The 20,481-nt window shown below is 43.9% G+C and overlaps 1 protein-coding gene across 9 annotated transcripts in view; it reads right to left on the bottom strand.

Annotated features, from left to right (window-relative positions):
- PAX2 (paired box 2) overlaps positions 1–20,481 on the bottom strand; it is an 88,896-nt gene that overhangs the window by 41,062 nt on the left and 27,353 nt on the right. For 8 of the 9 annotated variants that reach the window (XM_064716571.1, XM_064716569.1, XM_064716573.1 and 5 more), the window contains exons 4-5: positions 13,211–13,296; positions 11,067–11,186 (exon numbers count right to left, since the gene is read on the bottom strand). In XM_064716571.1, the coding sequence (XP_064572641.1) occupies positions 11,067–11,186; positions 13,211–13,296 (206 nt within the window). The remainder of the gene's footprint in view (positions 1–11,066; positions 11,187–13,210; positions 13,297–20,481) is intronic. The other variant, XM_064716575.1, reaches the window with a different exon arrangement.

The following is a 20,481-nucleotide window of genomic DNA, read 5'->3' as shown; positions in this document are numbered from 1 at the left end:
AATAGAAAGAAAAAAAGGAAGAAAGAAAGGGAGAGAGTAGGAGCTATCCTCCAGCCAATGCCTCTCTAAAGGTTGGGATTCCTGAGGCCGCTTCTGTCTAGTGCTGTCAAGGTCAGCAGGTTCAGGTTCACTGAACGGTCAGGATGGTTTGAATTACTGGCACTGCCTGCCGATTCCTCCGCTGATCGTGATCCGTCTTCCAGCACCAGCTGCGGGATGATGCTCCCCAGCCATGTGCTGTGCACGGTGTGGGGCACAGGAAATGTCAGAGAGGCAGATGCTCTTGTTAAAAGGATAAGTTTTTAGGAAGATTTAAGGACCCAAGGCAATGCTGAAGAAAGGCACATGCTCCAACCACTGAGCATATGGAGACTAGGTTTCTAGAAACAGCCATTCTCGTCCATTTTTCTTTTACCTGGATAACTGCACTTTAGTATGTGCAAGTCTTTATTTAAAGAACACTGCTTGGACATTTTCTCCCCAAACACATATAGCTGTGTGATCAGGCTAAAAGGCAGGGTAGCCAGCATGTTCCTACAAGGCAGTCTGCAGAGAGTGCCAGAAGATGCTCAGAAAGTTGACTGCCAGTGTGTCCTGCAGCAGGTAGTCTTGGAGCCACTGAAGAGACCTCACCAGAGCAGGTGGCGAGAAGCTGTGCCTGCGGAGGTATGAGTTTGCATAGCTAGGCTGGCAGTGTCACAGATGTGTGCCTGCGGTGGCACCAGGGTGTGGCTGAGTGCCTACATGTGTGTAGGTGTGGGTGTGTCTGTGAGTGTGGGTGTGTCTGTGGGTGTGTGTGTGTGTGTCTGTGGGTGCCATCCAAGTAGCCACAGCAGCAGTGATAGCAGAAGTATATGAGAAAGAAAGTGGCAGGAAAGAGCAACAGGAGGGATTTAGAAGACAGCAGGGTTGTGTAGAAGTAGTGTCTTGTGTTTGTCTTAGATGAGAACATGTCCACAGACATCCTTTACTTGCTTTCAGTAGAGTTGCACTACAGAGAAATCTGGCCCTCTCAATCTGTAAGCTGAAGTGCTTACTCTTGCTTCGTATTCTGAGCTCTGTTGTGTTCCTCTGTGAGTCAGTCACTAGTGTGCAATAGCCATGGATATGCAGCTTTTGTACTCACACCTCTGTGTCTGCTTGCCACACGCATTTCTACACCTGTTGAAAACTCCACGTAGAGCTGAGAATGCAAGAGACTGCCCATACCTGGTGCCCATACATGAGGCCTCTTGCACAGCACCCTTGGTGCTCACCAAGACATGGAAGAGATCAGGGTTAATGTCATGAGATCTGCTCCACAGAAGGGAAGCTCCCATCTCCTCTAAGCTTAGCCCAGCTATTCTAACAAGCTCTGTGTGTAGCCTGCTCTAGGAAGTATGTTGTGCCTACTGTCACCTCTCTTCAACTCCTCTCCCCATTCCCTCTTCCACTGCAGAGCAAGGGGCTATGGAAAGAAGGGTCAGAAACAGTGCCCAGTATCATGCTGGTTTACATTAATGAGATACACACAGTGTAATCCGGCAATGGAATCAGCTCTACAAAAGGAGGTAATAGCAGGCTGCCATGAGCAGAGCAGCTCAGGTAATTGGTTTATCTATCTAGAAGCAGTAGTAGCAATCTCTGCACAGACAGAGTAGCAGTAAAGTCTCTTCCTTAAGGCTATTTCCTTTGTCTTTTCAATTGCTTGCACATCCATGTGAGATAGAGAGAGAGAGAGAGAGAAAGAGCTAGAGAGAGAGAGAGGGAGAAATGTTAATTTGTGAATTAATGGCTTTTCTCTGCGGAATTGTAAATTCAAATGTCACCTCACAGGGTGACACTACGCTGGGCTGCTGAGGAAGCAATGATAAGATCCCCCCCATCCCCATGCCGACATATACCCATGCCCCTCCCCTCCCTGAAAGATAGCTACGAAGTGGAACATGCTACTTTTAATTTGCAGTAACACCACAGCAGAGGGATGCAAGAATGACTGCTTTCCAACCCTCCCTTCCACAGCAAGCTGGGCCACATCTTTTCCTCTCTACCTCCTTCCACCCCCTCTTCAACCCCTCCCATTTTAAACTGTGTCCAAGACAACACATTATCTAAACTCCCCCCACCCTGAACTAATCAAAGGATGAGCTAAGGGAGGGCTCTTTAGAATGGATGCCTCTGCAACCCTCTCCTCTCCTGCAATAATCAGGTGAATTAATGACCCTGAAGTTAAAGTGAGCGCTGATACTCAGGCGTTGTGCAGCGTAGGGGAGAAAGCCTTCATTGTTTTCGAGCAGGAGGCGGGCCAGCAGCAAGGGAGATTCATGGATGGAGATTGAATATGCAATTTTCTTTCACCTTGCCAAGAGCTGCCCCTGGGCTGTGCCTGGCCTAAATTTTTTTTTTCCTCTTGCCATCTCTGCCTTATCCGGCCCTCCCACCTCCCTTCCATTCTTTCCAGAAAATTACCTTCAAAATTGATTTCCACTTTTACAAACAAATATAATGGGAACATGAGGGGGGAAAAAAATCTTGGGCTGTGATGAATTAGGGCTGTCAGGTGCTTCCAAGTCTCCTTTGTTTTTGTTTTACTGCCTGTTAGGTTCTTTGTTTTTCCACCAACTGGGAATAATGCCCCTGCCCACGGTCCCCATGGTGCATGGCTACCTTCACAGGATATGGCCACCACCTGATGTCGACACTGTGTTATCCCTGCTCTCCATCACTGTGAGCAAACAGCCGCTGCTTACAGGCTGTCCTGGCCCTTCACACCAGGACACACCTGATCCTGTGGAGACACTGGATGTCCCAAACTACTGGTGATCTGGGTCCTACAGCCCAGGTACAGGTCTGTTGATTTGCCTCTGATCTTCTTCACCCTCCTCCTCCTGTTTTCCCTTGCCTTATTCAGCTGATGGACAGATCCCAGCTCTCCCTGTTCTGACAGATCAGCCTGAGTCATTGGCATGTCACCATGACCCATGTTTTGTGTCAGTGCCATGTCACCTTTATTCCATGGTAGTATTGCCCTTATGTCTCATTGCTATGTCACTTGACCCCAAACCAGTGTCTCTCACTTGTCATGGCATCCTCATCCACTGTTATACCAACAACCCTCTAAAATACCATTTGCCTGCACATTGCCAGCTATTTCTGATTCCTTTTGCAGTTGATTTTGTCATCCACTGTGCATTAACCTGGGACCCTCATGGGTTCAGACACCATGCCCTCGGACACCCATACTCTTTGCCTCCATGACAACTTATAACAGCCACCTCCATGATTGCAGGCAGACCCAATGTAAGACTCATATAAAGTGAACAAGAAGATCCAGAGAACCAGGCATCTAGCAAAACTGGGGACCAGCCTTTGCACAGGTAGAATCATTGAGGAGCCAGAGACACTAGGAGGAGTTGTAGCTGACTGACTCCTGTTGACATGTTAGCTCCCAAGAATGAGTCAAAAAGTGGAAAAATATCTAACCACAAACTAATTACTAGTCAGAAAACCACACACTTACGGTACTCACACAAATAAATGTAAAGGAAAGCTCTATGCATAAGTAGCACCCACAAAACATAGCAAATTAACATTAAAGACACAAGAATGCAAACTGAGACACACAGAGGTACTAATGTAGGTGCATGTCAATTAAATGTAATTTCTGAATAAACAAATAACTTACAAAAGTATATGTACACTAACTAAATGAAAGCCTGTAACTCAAAGTAATTTCCTTAAATTAACATGTACAGAATCAAATAATGTAAACAAATACAAAATATTTACATAAATAAACAGCCTTTATACAGGCAAGAACAACCAATATGTGTATATATAAATATATATATAGCATACACACAAATATATAACCTCAATGCAAATACACATCTGTACAAACTATACACAGAAGTGCACAGCATTAGCAGGCTACATATTCATATCCAGCAACCACAAAGATACATTGATACTCCAAGTATGTAACAACACATACACTCAGAATATACATACAAATATACAACATTCACATATAGTCTCAAAATGTGAATACAAATACCTCTCATTCATAAAAATACATAGCACTAATACTGAGCCATACATGCCCAGACATCCATATGATCCACAGTACCCATCGTCGTCCTAGGCAATATTATACACAGCTTAACATACACATTTTCTAGGTCTCCATAGGCATGCACAAAAATACGGGTCCAACCTGCCACTCACCCCAGTACACAAGCACAGATAAGTAGAGACCAGTGATCCTAACACAGAAATACAAACACCAAACAGGCGTGCATTCCTAGAGATACAAATACACAATCAGAGATGCACACAAATACAACTGCAGCCAGACCAGCTTGTCTTCAGAGAATAGCAGCCCCTGCCAAACTAAGCAGCACTGGAAGCAGGGCATTCTGTCCAAACTGCTTTCTGTGATGTAAGCTGTTAACTCTCCCTTACCTGACTTCTTTCTGAGCAATGTGTACTCCCCAAACTCTCAGCGTATGTGCACACACCTCACACAAACACATGTATCCTGTTTCTCCTGCTTACAGACTGACCTCCAGATTCCTGGCGCAGCAGCCCACATTTCTGCATTTCTGTCAGTGCTGTGCTGCTTATTCACTGTCTTCTGCTTCATCCAGTTTCCCCCTCCTCTGTTTTCCTATACACACTCTCCCTTTTCTGACATCCTTCTGCAGCTTATTTATAGAGGTGCAGGATGAGTAGCAGGTGTTTTTCTTATGTCCTTCCAGGGGTCTCACTAGCTGAAGACATTCAGGAGGGAGAAATGGGTGATCACCTGGAATAAACTCCCTCTTCAATTTATATTTTCGTCTAGAATGGCAGGGAGTGTTTCCTACACTTGTGTGTATGAACACAGTGAGCCTGGTCCCCTGTGACTGCGCCTGTTTGCAGAGATACACCATTTCTGCAAGCTGCCAGTCACTGGAAACTCACCCATGCTGCATAAAACAGCAGTCCCAGAGAAAGTAGGAGAAAAACACTGTGAGAGTTTGAAAGACTCCAGAATCTGCTCAGCCCATCTGCACATCCATAAACTGCTGTGTATACACCCCACAACTCTGTGTGATGGTTGGAACATAGGGTTAGCACCTGAGGCAATATAACTGCATGTGTCTCCGGTATCATTAAGACTATTGCTGACCTGCAATGAAGCAGCCATATAGAATAACACAAACAAGTAAGCTGTGGTGACAAAAAATCACACTGTGAAACAATTCAGGCTCGCCACAGACAGTAGTGCTGTTCCATCACCTGCAGGGGTCCAAACAGACCCTGTTGTCTTCAACAATTATTAGGATTTGAGGAGAACAGAAATATACCTACTATGCCCAGAGATGGACATACATCAGGCCATGACACAGTCAAGTGGAATGACTCATTCATATTCTTAGCAAACATATGCAGGCAGCATAGAAAAATGAATGAATGCATTTCCCCATAGGACAGCTCTGGGCTAGACCTCTGCTCTGGTACAACTCCAGCATAAGCAAAGCATCACCATAGTGCAGATGACAGCATAAGCACACTGTATGTTCTGAAATGACCCCAGCATGCTGTGGAACACTAATATCACATTTCATGAAAACACACCATTCTGAATATGGTGCTGCAGTGACATAGCTGTATTGACTTCACTGTCATGGCCAGTCTATTTTCAACCAACACATTATATCAGCTGCAGTAACAACTCTATGAATTGCAGTGACAGCACAGTAGAAACTGCACCAGTGAACCAACAATTACCATGTTGAAACACCCTTACTGCATGCCGTGATGCAAACATACCACAAAAAACAATTCAGAGCTGCTCCTGTGAAGAGTGTAATGGCCTTGAGTGTAATGGGGCAGCAGACCAAGTAGTGACACAGTTAATCTCATCATTAGCATCACAAACCCACAACCTATAGTGATAGTTACAACAGGATAACCACAACCAAACTGCCTGCAAACACATATTGTGTTCCACTGACAATGACACAGTCGTCTGAAATATCATAGCTGTGTCTCTCACACCGTATTATCCCTGCCACTCTGAACAACACAAATGGGATCATACTTGCAGTGGCATACTCAGCTGCTGTATACCTGCTCAAAAACTTAGACACATTACACACCTCTGCTCTATGTTACTTTCCACTTGAAGAAAATTTTGAACCCAAGTCTTTAAAACAGTTTATGTCCTGGGGCAGTATTTTAAAAAACAACTTCCAATAGTGGAACTGTCACAGATGTCCCTGCCTCGCACTTCATCAGTTTTTACTTTTCCTATATGAAAATCAGATCACAACAAGGTAGGAAAAGTCCCAAGCTGAACACTGTCAAGACCCTGCTCTGCACTCAGAGTCCTCCCATTTGGAGTGAGGAAAGAGAAAGCCACCTGTAACAAAAGCACTGATTTTCAGTAGAGGATCTTATGGCAATAACAGTCAGAAAATTATATGAGCAGTAGCAAAGAGAAGGGCAGTGATGCTGCCTATCCTATAGCTCCAGGATTAGCAGTGCAGATACTCCTACAGATAGTGGCAGCACCCTGTTCAGCACGGCCCAATTCCATTTGAGGAGTATGGTGAACCATCTGCACTGATACAGTTAACTCTTCTTGGAAAACGCCACCAGATCTGTAGAAATCTTGGTGACTCTTCATTGTCCCACTGCACTGACACAGCCCTGCATTACTAGGCATCCATGTAACTCACTCTAATCATCCAAATGACAAGTGAAGGATGGGAAGGAGGGACTTCTGCCTTTTCAGGCTTGCTCCCCCATCTCTGTTTGGGGGATTCCTTCACTGCAAACACCGTATTATTGCCATTTACAGTAGCAATCACTCAGTCCCCTCCTCTCCCACAAACCTAGTGCTGATATTAGCGCTGATCACACTAACAAGCCTTTGGGTTTTATTACTACTGATACTAATAATACTGGACACATTACGTCTGCTCCCACCAATAACAGGCTGCAGATATGATCCCCGCTAATGTCGATAATACTGGGGGATATTATCTCTGCCATTGTCAGCACTGCAGATATTATTGCCAGTAATGCTGTCAAATACTACAGATACTGTCAAGGACCAAGATTAATAATGCTGAGAATGTTACAGCACCAACCTCATTAGAAGTTGAATCCCAAATGAGAATTTAGGGTTAGACAGGAAGTGTGTTTGCAGTCTATTATGGAAAGAAAGGGCCGTGTCTCATAAGAATGGTTTCGTAAAAATTGCTGAAGTTTCACCCAGCTGAAGATGCAGTATTATATACTCTATATACCCACGCTGGCAGCAGCGTGATATACTCTTTTCCTGTTATCTAATTACTTATCTATCTATCTATCTGTCTGTCTATCTATCTATCTATCTATCTATCTATCTATCTATCTATCTTTGTATTTATCTGTCTTTCACTTTCTCGGCATTTCTCCTTTTTTTCTCCTTGTACAAGTTGACTACAAGTGTGCTCAAGACTACAGTATGAGTGACACTAAGTTTTTGTTAGTGCCTCTGGGTCACCCCAGTTCTCATTCTTTTAGCTGTCAATTAAGGGATTATGAAAAAGCAGAAATAGTTGCATATTCTTCCCCTTTGTCCTTCTGGATATTATATTGCTGCTTCTTAGTCTGGCAATGACCCTGCTGGTTGGCCTGCCAACACAGAGTACTACAACACTCAAACCATAAAGAGTCAGGAATTCATGTTTTCTGATGCAACTTGATAGTGTAAGACCCTCACTGGTCTTGAGAAAGTCATCACATGCTGCAGGATGACCTCTGCCTTTGGAAGATGGTGAGTATAAGTGATGGTGGGTGTAAGGTCAGAGGGAAGTTACAGCTCCACTGGCAATGCCCACAGTGCTACACAAATGTTTAGTCAAATGTTATAGTCAAATTATTTTCAAAATCACAGGAGACCAGCTTTATCACAAAAGTCAGAAATTTTGCAATCACTGGTTATAAACTGAAAAAAAAAGTGTATTTTGGTCTTAGCAAGGCAAATCCTGACCATCCATTCTTGGCATTCACCTGAGAAGGACATACTGAGTTTTGAGGAAAGACTCATGGCCAACAGTTCCTTGTTGTGACTAGTAGACACAAAGAGCTGCTTCCCAGCTAGCTCTCTCTCAATGTCATACATCACCCAGGCCACCCTTGCACTTTCAACCAGCGTATTTGGTAGGTTGGGATTCCCACTCTTTCCTCTAACTCCATGTGGGGGACACACCTGGCTGTCAGCGTCCATCTCCGAGCCCACCTCATGCATCCGTCTGGCTCTTTCTGTCCAATCGGGAGTTCTGCTACATCATCTTGACACATAATTATCTCTCTTCTTCTTAATCATCTGTGCTACTGTCTAATGTAGACACCAGCTGCAGCAAGGAGGACCTGGGGGAGGGGGTGTGCTCACATAGAAGCTTCTCTGTCTTTCTCCTACCCTGTTCCCCCCAGCCATCACAGAGGTTGCTAACAAGGTTTTCAGAACTGGTGATTCAGGAACAGTTTGGTACTTCCCCTTTCTGCTGAACTGCATTCCTCACAGAGGAATCCTTACAGCAGAGCTGGTCCAACAGAGCGGAAAGAAAGAGAGAGCACTGCTGCTTCTTCTGCCTCCTTTAGGGAAGAACCACTCCCTAAATGCTTGGAAAGTAGATGTGCAAAGCTCACAAGGGCTTTTCAATGTGAGAATAAAACCTGAAGTTAAGAAAGAAACTGCAAAAAAGTGTTCAGAAGCCCTGGGAAATACTGAGAAGCTGTATGCATCCAGCATGAATATGAAAGAAATACGTTGTATCTCTTGACAAACTTTTCCTACTCCCATCTCAACTAGAAACAATCAGAATGTTCAGAGCTACAGAAGAGACTGCCCAGGAATGAGTGAGGATCACTGGCTTTGCAAAACTTCTCCTTGCACCCTTCTAACCTTACGACTCAGCCTCGCAAAGGGACAATATTTTTCATAATTTCTGAAGGCCAGTGTGAGCCCAGATAACTCAACTCATGGTTAGAGATGTTGAGCAGCTAGCTGGAGGTCCCATGTGAGCTTTCTCTGGGTCAGGAGCATGTGTCCCTGCAGCAGATAACTGGGATGGCAGGATTAAGGCTGTTATCTAAGGCAGTTGCAACCATATCATGTAACTGCCACCTAAAACTCTGAGAGTTAAAGACAAACAACATCTGCAGGATTGTCTGGTTGGAACCTTTTTGATTCCTAGTAGGATATTTGGGCACTTGGCCAACAGCAAGGAGCTGCATAGTGTCAGTTGCCTAAATAAAATCTGGAATTAATTAAGGACAGACACAAAGACTAGTTCTTACCGTCAATATATCATTGTGAAGTGTCACAGTCTTAGATGGCTGCTGTGTTGTTTCTGTGTTTAATTGTATTGTTCCAAAGAAAGCTCAGGTTCTGAGGCTGGAAGGGACTGTGTGGCTGCATCTAAAGTGGGATGATCTTTCCAGGTATAGACGGAATAGTAGCTAAAGCCAGATTGAAGAGCTTAATTTCTAATGAGGTGTGGAGACACCATGTTGAGAGATGGTGATCACCACATTGGACTGCATGAGAACAGGGATTCTCAAAACCCTCAAATAACTGCCAGGAGATCTGCACAACTGTTAGAGAAATGTGTCATTCAATTTGAAATGTCACTATTTCCTGTGTATGTAATGATGGAAAATGCTAGAAAGGTTTGCAGTACTTGTCTTTTATTCCTGACATTTTTTGACTTTGAGGCATTGACTCAGTCCTTCCATTGCTACATTTTTTTCTTAGCTGGGCCCTACTGCCATCTAGCTGGGAAATGGATCTTCCTCTGGGGCCCCGGTACAATTTCCAATGACATCAGCAAAAATCTTCCCATTTGCTTTTACAGAAGCTGGATTGGGTCCTTGCTTCTAGTTTTACTTTGTATAAGGGAGGAAGGAAACATGATGACTGCCTGTTGTTCTTAGGATTACTGTGTTTGTTTGGATCAAAAACTTACAGATGTGAACCTCACCAGAACCAATACTGAGAAAATTACTAGCAAAACCTCAAAATGCAGCATCTGTCTCAGGAGAGCTTTTTCTTCTCACCACATATCACAGAGAACTCTCATGTTCTCTTGCACTGCACAGCATTGGGATTACAGCACACACAGCACCTTGAGCCACCTGTCCTAAGAGGTCTTTCCATGCAACAAGCAACACAACATACTGAAGTCCGAGCTGAACCCAACAAACTGGTCAGTCAATATTCTTTAAAAAGTTCACCTCCTGGCCCTCAGGTTTAGAACAAATCAAATTTAAAAAGACAGACTTAAGGAAAGGTGTTTGAAAGCCACCATAAGAGCACCAAGACCTTACCCACCCCTCCTGACTCAGTCTGTTTAGACCTGAGGCTCCAGCTTTTGATTCATTTCAAGATCTTTGCCCTGAATACTTCACGGCAAGTAGGATGCAAAAGGAGAGAGCTTAATACTGTTTCATTATAGCCTTATTGAAAGGCTTAGAAACAACCTTAGGATCACAATACTCAGAAGACCTCCTGTTCTGCTTTCAGACTGTTGTAAGCATGACAGCTCTGCTGTGGTAGATGCTACTCATTGAAAACTGGGCCCTTGTGATCACCAGCTAATGTAGCTCATGGCACATCACAGGGCAGGAACTTGTTTGCAAGGGGAATGAAAGACAGCTCCCACATTGCTGGTGCTTCTCCAAGATGGCATTTAGTTTGAAATCAAGTGTGTCAGGGAAACCATGTTTACCCACAGTTCAAAGTCCGGGCACCTGCTGGCTCCTGGGGAGCTCAGTTCCAGCCGTTTCCAGCAGTGAATGAACTTGGGATCAGCTCCAGCAATGGAGACGGCTCTCTGCCTGCTGAGCAGATGTCTGGAGACGCAGCCTGTCATGAAAGGCCTCGGAAGAAGAGCATTCCAAGCCAGCAGGGCAGTGGCGGGGAACTGGTCTCTGTTGCTAAAACTGATCTAGCCCCTGGAGCAGCTGCAAACCTTGGCCTGAAATTGGAGCCTGTACACGGGGACAAAGAATATAAAAGGGAGGATGAGCTTCTCCCCTCCCCCTACCTTCATCACGTTTCCTCTTCTCGCCATTCGACCGAGGAATCCCCAGGATCCCGTTAATGGAGTAAGAGCCCACTGGATCATTGGAGGCACTGGAGACAGGAGGGGATGCTGTGCTGGGCACTGGACGAAAGGAAAAGGGAGAAAGGGCCATCAGGAGAGCAGCACAGCACTCAGGGATCCTCAGCTGAAAGCTATGCATGCCACCAGTCTAATAGGAAAGCCTGGGCACTAAGCAGATTCCTGGTCCTTCATGTTGAAGGACTTACTCTACTGTATCCCAGCAAAGCTGCATCCCAGCTTTGCTTGTCCACTGCTATACTGTAGCTTCACAGCCTTCCAATACAGGGCCATTGATAACAAGTGTACTCCATCAAGAAGCTAAATGTTGTTACATCCCAGTTCAGAGCAGGCTTTCAAGGTAATCCAGTGAAATGCTGCATAGCCCACTTTCTCTAGTGACCTCATACTCCATCCATATTTTACCAGATCATTTCTTCTCAGTATTTTTTCACCAGGAGTGCACATGCTCTGTCTTAGGCAGACTAGACTCTTACATGCCAACCTGAAACACTTAGGGAAAAATTACCTTCTTAGCATAGATTAGAAGCACTTCAGTATTAGCCTATTAAATTCAGTTCCCTACTGGAATGACTGAGTGATACATTCTACCACCCAGATTAATGAAAATCTAGTGCCTTCCTTTTGTACTGACCAATATCAATAGGCAGAATGCTCTGGCCACCTGGCTGTCCAAGATTGCTCATGAATTTCCAATATATCAAAAGTGACAAGTAATCCAAATTAGAAATGATCCCTTTGTGATAATCAGGCCTTTAGAAAATAGAACAGGTAGACCTATGCATCCAGCAGGCATACCTATTGTGTCCCAGTGTGTCCCAGTAATGGAAAGAATATCCCAGTTCTCTTACAGGCCACTATTCATCATTCAGCTCATAAAGCACTGATCTGAAGCAATCAATACATCCAACAGAAGCCTTTCAGGATGGAGCAGAACCTTGCAACACTCTCCAATGTATACCCACTTCCTAGAATATCCCAGAGCAATGAGACTCCACTAGAAGCACTCACAATCACTACCCCAGCTCAGCCATTGCATTCCCTAGACATTGTACTGCTGTTCCAAGAAGGAATCTGCCAGCTCTATCTGTTGTGATCAGTGATCGCCAGTCCAGTGAGCAAGTCCATATTAAAAGAGCATCCAGAAATGTTCTTCTATATTTGCCCATTGTAATCCTGAATACAGTTTGTGTACAGGATATCTACCAGCTCTGTCCCATGCAGATGATCATTTTCTGGTAAATCCTTGTGTAGTAGCAGATTCTCCATAACCAACAGAATTTAAGAAAGTCTTAGGCCACAAATAAACCACTGTAATTCACAGTATCCCAGAATACTGCATGTTTTTCCTGCTCTAGTTTGTCACTAGATAAAGCTCTCCTAGCAAGAGCAGACATATCCACCCCACAGTTCACAGATTAGAAAGTATCTCATCACACATCTAACACAGTACCTCTAAACAGACTAGGAGGCATTTGGTCACTATATTACAGCCTCCATCTTTTGTTCACCTCAACAAACTAGCAAAACATCTCCCACGGCATTCTCAGTGAAATACACCCATGGGATACCTGACTGCAGAGCTAGAACAATGAAGAACTTAGTTGTGAGGCAGCTGGAATATCTTACCCATGTTTGTGTGTTACTACCATTAAAAAATTGACCATTTCCATCAAAGGGAGAGGAGAGAAGAAAAACTGGTAGGGAGGAAAAAGAGAGTCAGAGGAACGACAAGGGAAAAGGTGAAGACTGATGCTTAGACAGGACAGCAGTAAATAGTTCTGTATAAGGAGATGAAGGAGAGAGCATGAAGATGAAATGGACATTAAGGCAGAATCACTTGGGCAAACCCCTACTTTGGGCTAGTTTCCCTGTGATTCACTTCTCTGCATTGCAACAGGGGAGACCAAGAATAGAAAACTGTGATTTTCATGGAGGCTTCTTTCCCCCCACCCCTCCTCCCTTTTGCTCTGCTTAGCATCTGCTTGTCAGACTTTGTTCCCTCAACTAAGCTTCATCCCTATTTCCACTTGACCTGTCACCACCCCTCATGCCGGTCTACTTACCAATAGTATGTCCTGGTGCAGTCACACCTGTCCCACTCCCATCTGGTGTTGGGTGAAAAGGTTGCTGAACTTTGGTTCTGATGATCCTGGAAAAGAGTGAAACACATTCAGAACTCAAATGCATCTTCTCTGTGCCTTTGCAGACCCACAGTCCCAGATATCAGAAGCTGAAGGCTCGATCTGAGCTCTCAGTGCAGCAGAGTGGCTTCATTTGCCTTGTGGTCCTGATTCTTTTGCTTTAATAGTCCAGCTCTCAGAGAATCATCCTATTTCTGCTCCGTCATCTTTATCCCAAACTTGGGTGTTCACTGCATAAGGATGGTGTTCAGTGAGCAAGCCAGGATCTGCTGTGTGTTAACAGCTGCATTGTCATTTATGGTCAGGTCTGTGAGCATAATAACAGTGCAGTCTTCACAGCTAATAGAGACATTGCTGAATTTACAAATGGAGTAGCTGTAATTTTGTTGTCTACCTGAAAAGTACCCTTCTAACTGACTAAACGCTTTGTACTGCGTAAGGTTTGCCCATAGCCCTTGCCCTTCATAAATGAGGTGAAAGCGGAAGGCATCTGTAGGGACTGGTGATGGGATATAGACCACCAGGAAAAAAAGGTCCATCAAACAGGGCAAAAATTGGTGTTTGTCAGGTGGTGAATGAACACAGCATTGGAAACTCAAAAAAGCATCACGAAGCTTATAGTGTAGCTTAGAATGGCAATAAACTGAACTGTAATTGTCAGTGCTCTGTTTCTTGTTACATGAAATCTTTCACCTCTAGGTCACTGGTTTAAATCCAGATGAGGTCAGTGGTGAAAGAAAATCACTAGTACCTAGTACCTGACTGCAAGGTCCCTGACTACTGGCAGATATTGGGTATCTGTGAGTTGGGAACAGCTGTTCCACCAAGGAACTCAGTAAATAAGCCATGACCTGTGGAGGCCATGGAAACCAACTTCCTTTCTGAGATTAGAACACGCCGCTCCTCTCTTCAGCCACTCCTGCTGGCGTGTAGGTGCAGATTCTCTTCAGCCTCAGCTTCTGGAACTCTCAGCCCTGCATTTTATTAGCTTTATTTTGTACCCAAAAATCTCTCCAGAAAGTGAAAGCAAATAGATTTGTCCACTTGAGAGCTTCCCTTAAAAATTTGTTCTGAAGAGTAAGTTGGCAAAACTTCAAAGAGCAAATGTGAGTGATATGGCATGAATAGAGATAGGCAGAGACATTGTGGGGGCAATTTTTAGAAAACACTATTTCTGAGGATGAAGCCTTCTTAGGAAAAGAGAACATCTCACCTCAGGATGTTAGAAGACTCTGCTACAAGCTTGATGAAGCCTGATCTGTAGCTGGAGTGCCTGGGACATAGCTGGAGACAGAGAATGTCAAGGTTCTAGCTGAGGATGGAGATCCAGATCCTCACTTCATATAGATCAGTGGTACCAGATGCCCTAATCTACAGTTGCTGAGAACCTATACAAAAAGTGTCTGAAGGCCTCAGGGCCAGATTCTGAGGTCATACAATTTGCACTAGGTGAAGAGCTGATCTGAAAAGTGTGCTATGGCAAATAATATAACTTTTTTTCTTCTTTTCTCTTTTTTTTCTTTTTTCCCCTCTTCTCTCGCATTCCCCCTAAAACACCCTGAAGTGCCACTCTGGTTGTGTGAGTTTATTGATTTCCCCCAGCCCATAGAAACAGAAAAAGGGGATGGGGTGCAGGCAAAGGGATGGAAATAGAAAGCTATAAATTATTTGTGACAGGAAAGCAATAGTGCCAGAGTGCTGAGCACAAGTCCCGTGTCACTATTAGATTCCTTTTAGCCTGATGACACTGTAAAAGAGGTTAAGTGTCTGATGGAATCGTACACCTTGGGGGCAGGGGCAGTCCAGGAGCAGAACAAGCCACAGAGAGCGGGTATATCAATTCTCCACGCCAATAATATTCCCCTCATTGATCGCAACACAAAGTTCAAAAATCTCATTATAGCTAGGCAGTCCTGGAACTTTTTAAAAATCAATAGAGTGATATAATATATGTATACTTTGTATAAATGTTTCTATCCATCCATCCATCCGTCTATCCAAAATCTGCCTGAGGGTGTCTAAGTTAACCTACACATTATACTGCGTTATGTTCTATTGTAGTGTAGCATAGTGAATGGATTAGAAGATTTCCCCTGCAGCCTTAGATGACATATTATAAAACGTCCTGTTAGCACTGAGGTGACATCAGATGGTTCCATTCATACTGAGATGTGACATCAGATTTTCCATTTGTACTGGGAGATGGCACCAGACACCTCAGCTTCTACTGAGGGGAACCATAAGATGAGTCTAATTATACTGAGATGGCAGATCAGGCTGTGCTGAATCATGCTGCATGAAAATTGCAAAGTTTCAAAAACCCATTTAGAGTAAAAACAGCCTGTGAAACGCTGCAGGTATAAAATGCCTGTCCATAATATTCCAAAACCCAGGCAGGGGATGAAGAGGAAGGTTCAATTTCCTTTCCCATTCAGTTTGAGGTCTCTTGGCTGAGAACACCAGTTAGTGCCAGTTGTGACTGTGTTTACTGAGATGTGTCCATTAGGAACTGGAATGAGACTCACCAGCTCATTGCACCAAGTAGCTGTCAGCTGGTAATGATTTTCGGTCACTACCAAGCAGGGCCAGATTTCTGCTAGTGACCCAGAGGTGAAAGGCTCTGTTCAGAAACGTCCCATTCCTAAGAATGAAACCGGTCTTATGTCAAAAGAAAGTGTCCTTAAACCGTGAGCAGAGGAGAGCAGTTCTGGCTGTGCTGCCTCCAGTGGCTTGGGTCAAATAATTTGTGGCATCAAATGCACAGTGAACCTAATGAGGTATCTGGTAGAATGTATTTTCTATGGCTAAAAGAAGAGGCAGATCTTGAAAAGATTCTCCCCATCAGTGTTCCTTTGCCCTAAAGTCATGACTCAACTCCAGTGTTTTAAGGAAAGAGGGGAAATTCAGGACTCTAATGCTCAGTACAGAACATGGCAGTGCATCCCCCTGGGTCGATTCACTTAGGGGCAGTGATAAACAGCAGAATAGCTAGACAGCACTGCTGCTGCTTTGAGAGGCTTCAAGTGAGTCTGTCCTACAAAAGACCACCTAATGAAACAGCAGATGAAAGATGAACAGAGCTGACCTGGCCCCGTAGCAACAAATGCAGCATAATAATGCTGTCTTTAAACTTCAGTGTTGCTGAAAGCTTCTCACCCTTAGTAGGGATTGAAATACTCACTAAGCCAGCTCTGCTGCCTCAAGTCTAGGATTTCTGGATTACTGCTGTGTTAGAGGTCACAAAACCTCGATCACCTCTTGCTGTCTTTGATGGGTTGTTCTTGCCTTCAGACACTGGAGAAAGGGAAACCTTGCAGATTACATCCTCAGCCCTTCCCAAAAGCAGAAGGGACACAAGCCCTGACACATCAGTTAGCAGTGCTGATTTCTTGAGATAAATGCCAATATTTTCAAACATCTTTTTCCAAGAGAAATTGACCCTTTGGACTAAATTCATCCCTGCTCTAATTCTATCACAATTACTGACTCCAATAACAGCTTTTGTATTTAATTAAGAACGGAAACTGGTACTTACTGTAAATTCCCATTTTTCATTTTCTGGTGGGAGATTTTTGTACAAGTTGACTACTTTGAGTTTTGGATAATATAAACAGATTTGACACATAGCCTTCTGAAGTTTCAGCAACAGGACATTTATAGATCTTTGATTGCAGTAAAGCAACTGAACTTCATTTCACAATCTGAATTTAATATGCAATATTATGTTAAGTGATGGCATATAATGTCATTACAGTAAATAGTATCATACTGTGAATTATACATCCATCCTGGAATTCATGAGTTGCTATAGTTGGCTTGTAGTAACTCCTTCTGGACTTAATATTACATACAGCACCAGCTGAAAACAACAGCTTGTTTCCAAATGCCTTTGACTTTTTAAAATGCTCAACAATAGGTCATGAATTTCCAATGTTTGATTTCTATTTCATTGTTTTTGTCAGTTTTAATGGAATTCCTTCTCCTGATTCTGAATACAGATGGGCAGACAAAAATCTTCTAGTATTACAATTGTAACAAGCTCTAATCAAGAGATGTAACAAGAAATATTAGAAGTTAAAATTAGCTGAGCCAGAGTGCTTCCTGAGAAGAACTTTCACTCCTTGTAAATAAGCAAGTAGAAAATCACTTCTAAACTTGTGAAAAAATTACTTGTTAAAAGAACATAGAAAAGATGGCAGAAAACTCACCTTGCTTCTCTGACATTTCTATCCAAACTCTCTTAAAGCCTAACATACTTGGTGGTTTCTTCTCTCTTACTATGGCTGGCAGAGTGTTTTGACAATATCTCAAATAAAAAAACCATACTAGGGCTGATTAGAGGGAGATAAGGTAGGACGGAATAATCTGGAGTCACAATCTAGACATTGTCTTAATCCTAGAAGAACAGAGTGAAGTTGAACTGAAGGAAAGATTGTTGTGTCCTGCTGCCTCAAGAAGACCCTGACAGGTTTCAGAAAACATTGGTATCCTCACTTTGATCAGATTCCATTGTCGTGGATTATTTTTGAGGGTGGAAGGACACACTGAGCCGAGCACCAAACTCCTTGTAATTGTTTTGGAGTATTCATATTTTAAATGCTCCATATTAGAAGCACATTACAAGACCCCAGGGTGTGCATTACTGGGCAATTAAAGCGGTTCTTGGAAGGCTAACATTGTGAAGCTTCAGCCTTTTCTCTGCGCTGTGTCCAGGGGAGGCTGTGATGGCCAAGGCACACACACCCTGCTGTGCCGCGCTGCTTAATTAGCGCTGGGCTGCACTGCGGGGCCGGGCTGCCTGTGCAAGGCGGCCTGCGGGCACACGGGCAGGGCTGAGCGGGACAGAGCCCCCTCTGCATCACATGGCTTCCTGCAAAAGGGCTTGTGACCATCCCACTGATGCTGCCAAAGAGGGACAACATCGGATGAGAAGAGGCAGCTTTGGGGTCTTTGGTGAAAGCTCCATGGAGCCATCAATATCCCACCTGCAGATCGGTGCTGCAGAGGCATAAAGAGCGCTGAATGTGGCTTTGCTTCAAACAGAGGCAGTCATATGTTTCTGGGTGTAGGTTAATACGCAGCTGAATTCACGGTTGAGCAAAAGATGAGGGGAGGGAAAATCTTGTTTGCCCAAAGTTCAAAACGGAAAGCAAGCTTTGTAACATGGTGAGGAAAAACAGCCAAGGGATTTGGGGGTGAAGGAAGGGAAATAGAAAAGTCTGATAGTTAGAGCCTAATCCGATTTAGGGAAGGGCTTCAGTTCTTGCTCTGTCATGGACCTCTCTCATCAGGAGTTTGGACAAATGGCATTTCTCTCTGTGCTCTGTTTCCTGCCTGAAGTGTGAAGATAGGAGCATTGCCGTGCCACCTGGGGCACAGTGAGGACAGCTGGAAGGAGGAGTGAAGAGCTCAGACTCTCTAATAAACAGGGGCCAAGTAAGTGCTTCAGCGAGCTGTAGCACAGTATTGGCTTCATTTTCCTGCTTGAAGCAGAAGTGACATGTACCCTGCTGACAGTGGCTCTATGTGAAGGGAAATGGGCAAAGGCAACAGGAATTGTGTTTCAGCTGCACAGACTTTGGTGGTGGTGTTTGCATTTGCAACAGAAGATGTAATTGGGAAAATCAGAGCTGTAGTTGCTACATAAAAGCCAACCAATAATTTCTCATAGGAAGTAGGGTGGGAGCAGTAGAAGCTACTGCTCTCAAAATCTACTGCAACACTTAGAACCTTCAGAAAAATAGCTGACATTGGCAGGAGCAGCTTCTTCGCTAGCTGGCCTGGGGCTCTGGCACTCCCTGCCAAAACAACAGAATGCCTTCAAACTCTGCCATATTCAGGGGCCACAAGCAATATTCACACATTCAAACTTGCTTCTATCATGAAAATTGCATTTCTTTCTCCCTACCTTTTGGAAAAGGAGAGAGAAGATGAGTGATCATGTACTATGTTAGCATATAAGCACAAGTATGATAGATTAATTAGATTGATGGTCCTAAAAGGTACATGAAGACGGATTATCTGTTTTCTCAAAGCTTCCAGATAGATGAGAGGTTAAAATGGAGATGCCTTACATACTTCAAAAGACAATCCCAGCCCTCTCTGAGGAGAATTGACTCTGTATGTGCTGTTAATATGTGTGGGTCCATCAATTTCACTGGGGCTAGGCTGACATCATGCCTGCAGACATGGGGAGAAAAGTGTCACTTTGTTCCAGGTTATCCTGCTCACTACGAACAAGAGAGAAAGCCCAATCCTGCCCATTTCTCTCACTGCATTTCTTGACTGCACTCTAAGACACACAATTCACAGCATCAGTTTTACTATCTGAAGGGCTTAGAGTGGAGCTAGGATTTTTTTGTTGTTTTAAATCAGTGACCCATGATGACACCATATGGTTTTATTTCATTTAATTTGAGCAGAGCATTAACGTTCAGCTTATAGCAGATCTCTACCCATCCCACTTCTGCTGTGCTACATGGTACAAGTGCAGACATAAGGAAGAGGGGTAGAAAGAAAGGAGAAGATGTCTGCCTTCTGAGAGTAGATGTGCCAGGCAGGAGGCTGGCCTGCCACCTCATTCTGCTGAGCAATAGTATGCAACTTCATGGCCCTGGCACTGATGATTGACAGAGGTCAGCCCCATGAGGATAGGTTGCCTAGCCTGACCCCCTAGAATGAATTGCTGCATGTGGCTGTAAGAACCATTTGCCCACCTGGGAAACAGGTGTACTTGAATATTTGCTGTGCTATGCAAAGCTGTGGCTACAGAGCCATCAGGACCCAGGCTGGCTGGCTTAAAGGTGGCTAAAGCATGTCTACAAGAGCTGCACTGAAGCAGTGACTGCAGGATAGAAATGTCCTCAGGCAGGTGTTTCTAGTTTCATTTTACTCAGTTAATGTCTGGAAGACTTTCTTCAAGAAATTCATTAAAATCCAAACATTTAGAAGGTATCGTACAGGTACCAAAATATTGTAAGTAAACTTGATCCTGGGTTTTTGACAACCTGGTTTTAAGGTGAATTGAGGAAATCTTAAATGACAAAAAGAGTACTACTGGTCTTGGATGTAGAAACACAGACCTAGGAGGAGCCACCTGGGTCATCAAGTCCAAATTTTAATACCATAGGTAACCATGGAGCAGACATTCAACTCAGAGGATCCATCAAAATATCCATTAAAGCAGGTACAGA

This window comes from Zonotrichia leucophrys, chromosome 6 (genome assembly GCF_028769735.1).
Source record: "Zonotrichia leucophrys gambelii isolate GWCS_2022_RI chromosome 6, RI_Zleu_2.0, whole genome shotgun sequence".
NCBI lineage: Eukaryota > Metazoa > Chordata > Aves > Passeriformes > Passerellidae > Zonotrichia > Zonotrichia leucophrys.
The sequence above is the reverse complement of the archived record's forward strand: the minus strand, read 5'-3'. Positions and strand labels throughout refer to the sequence as shown.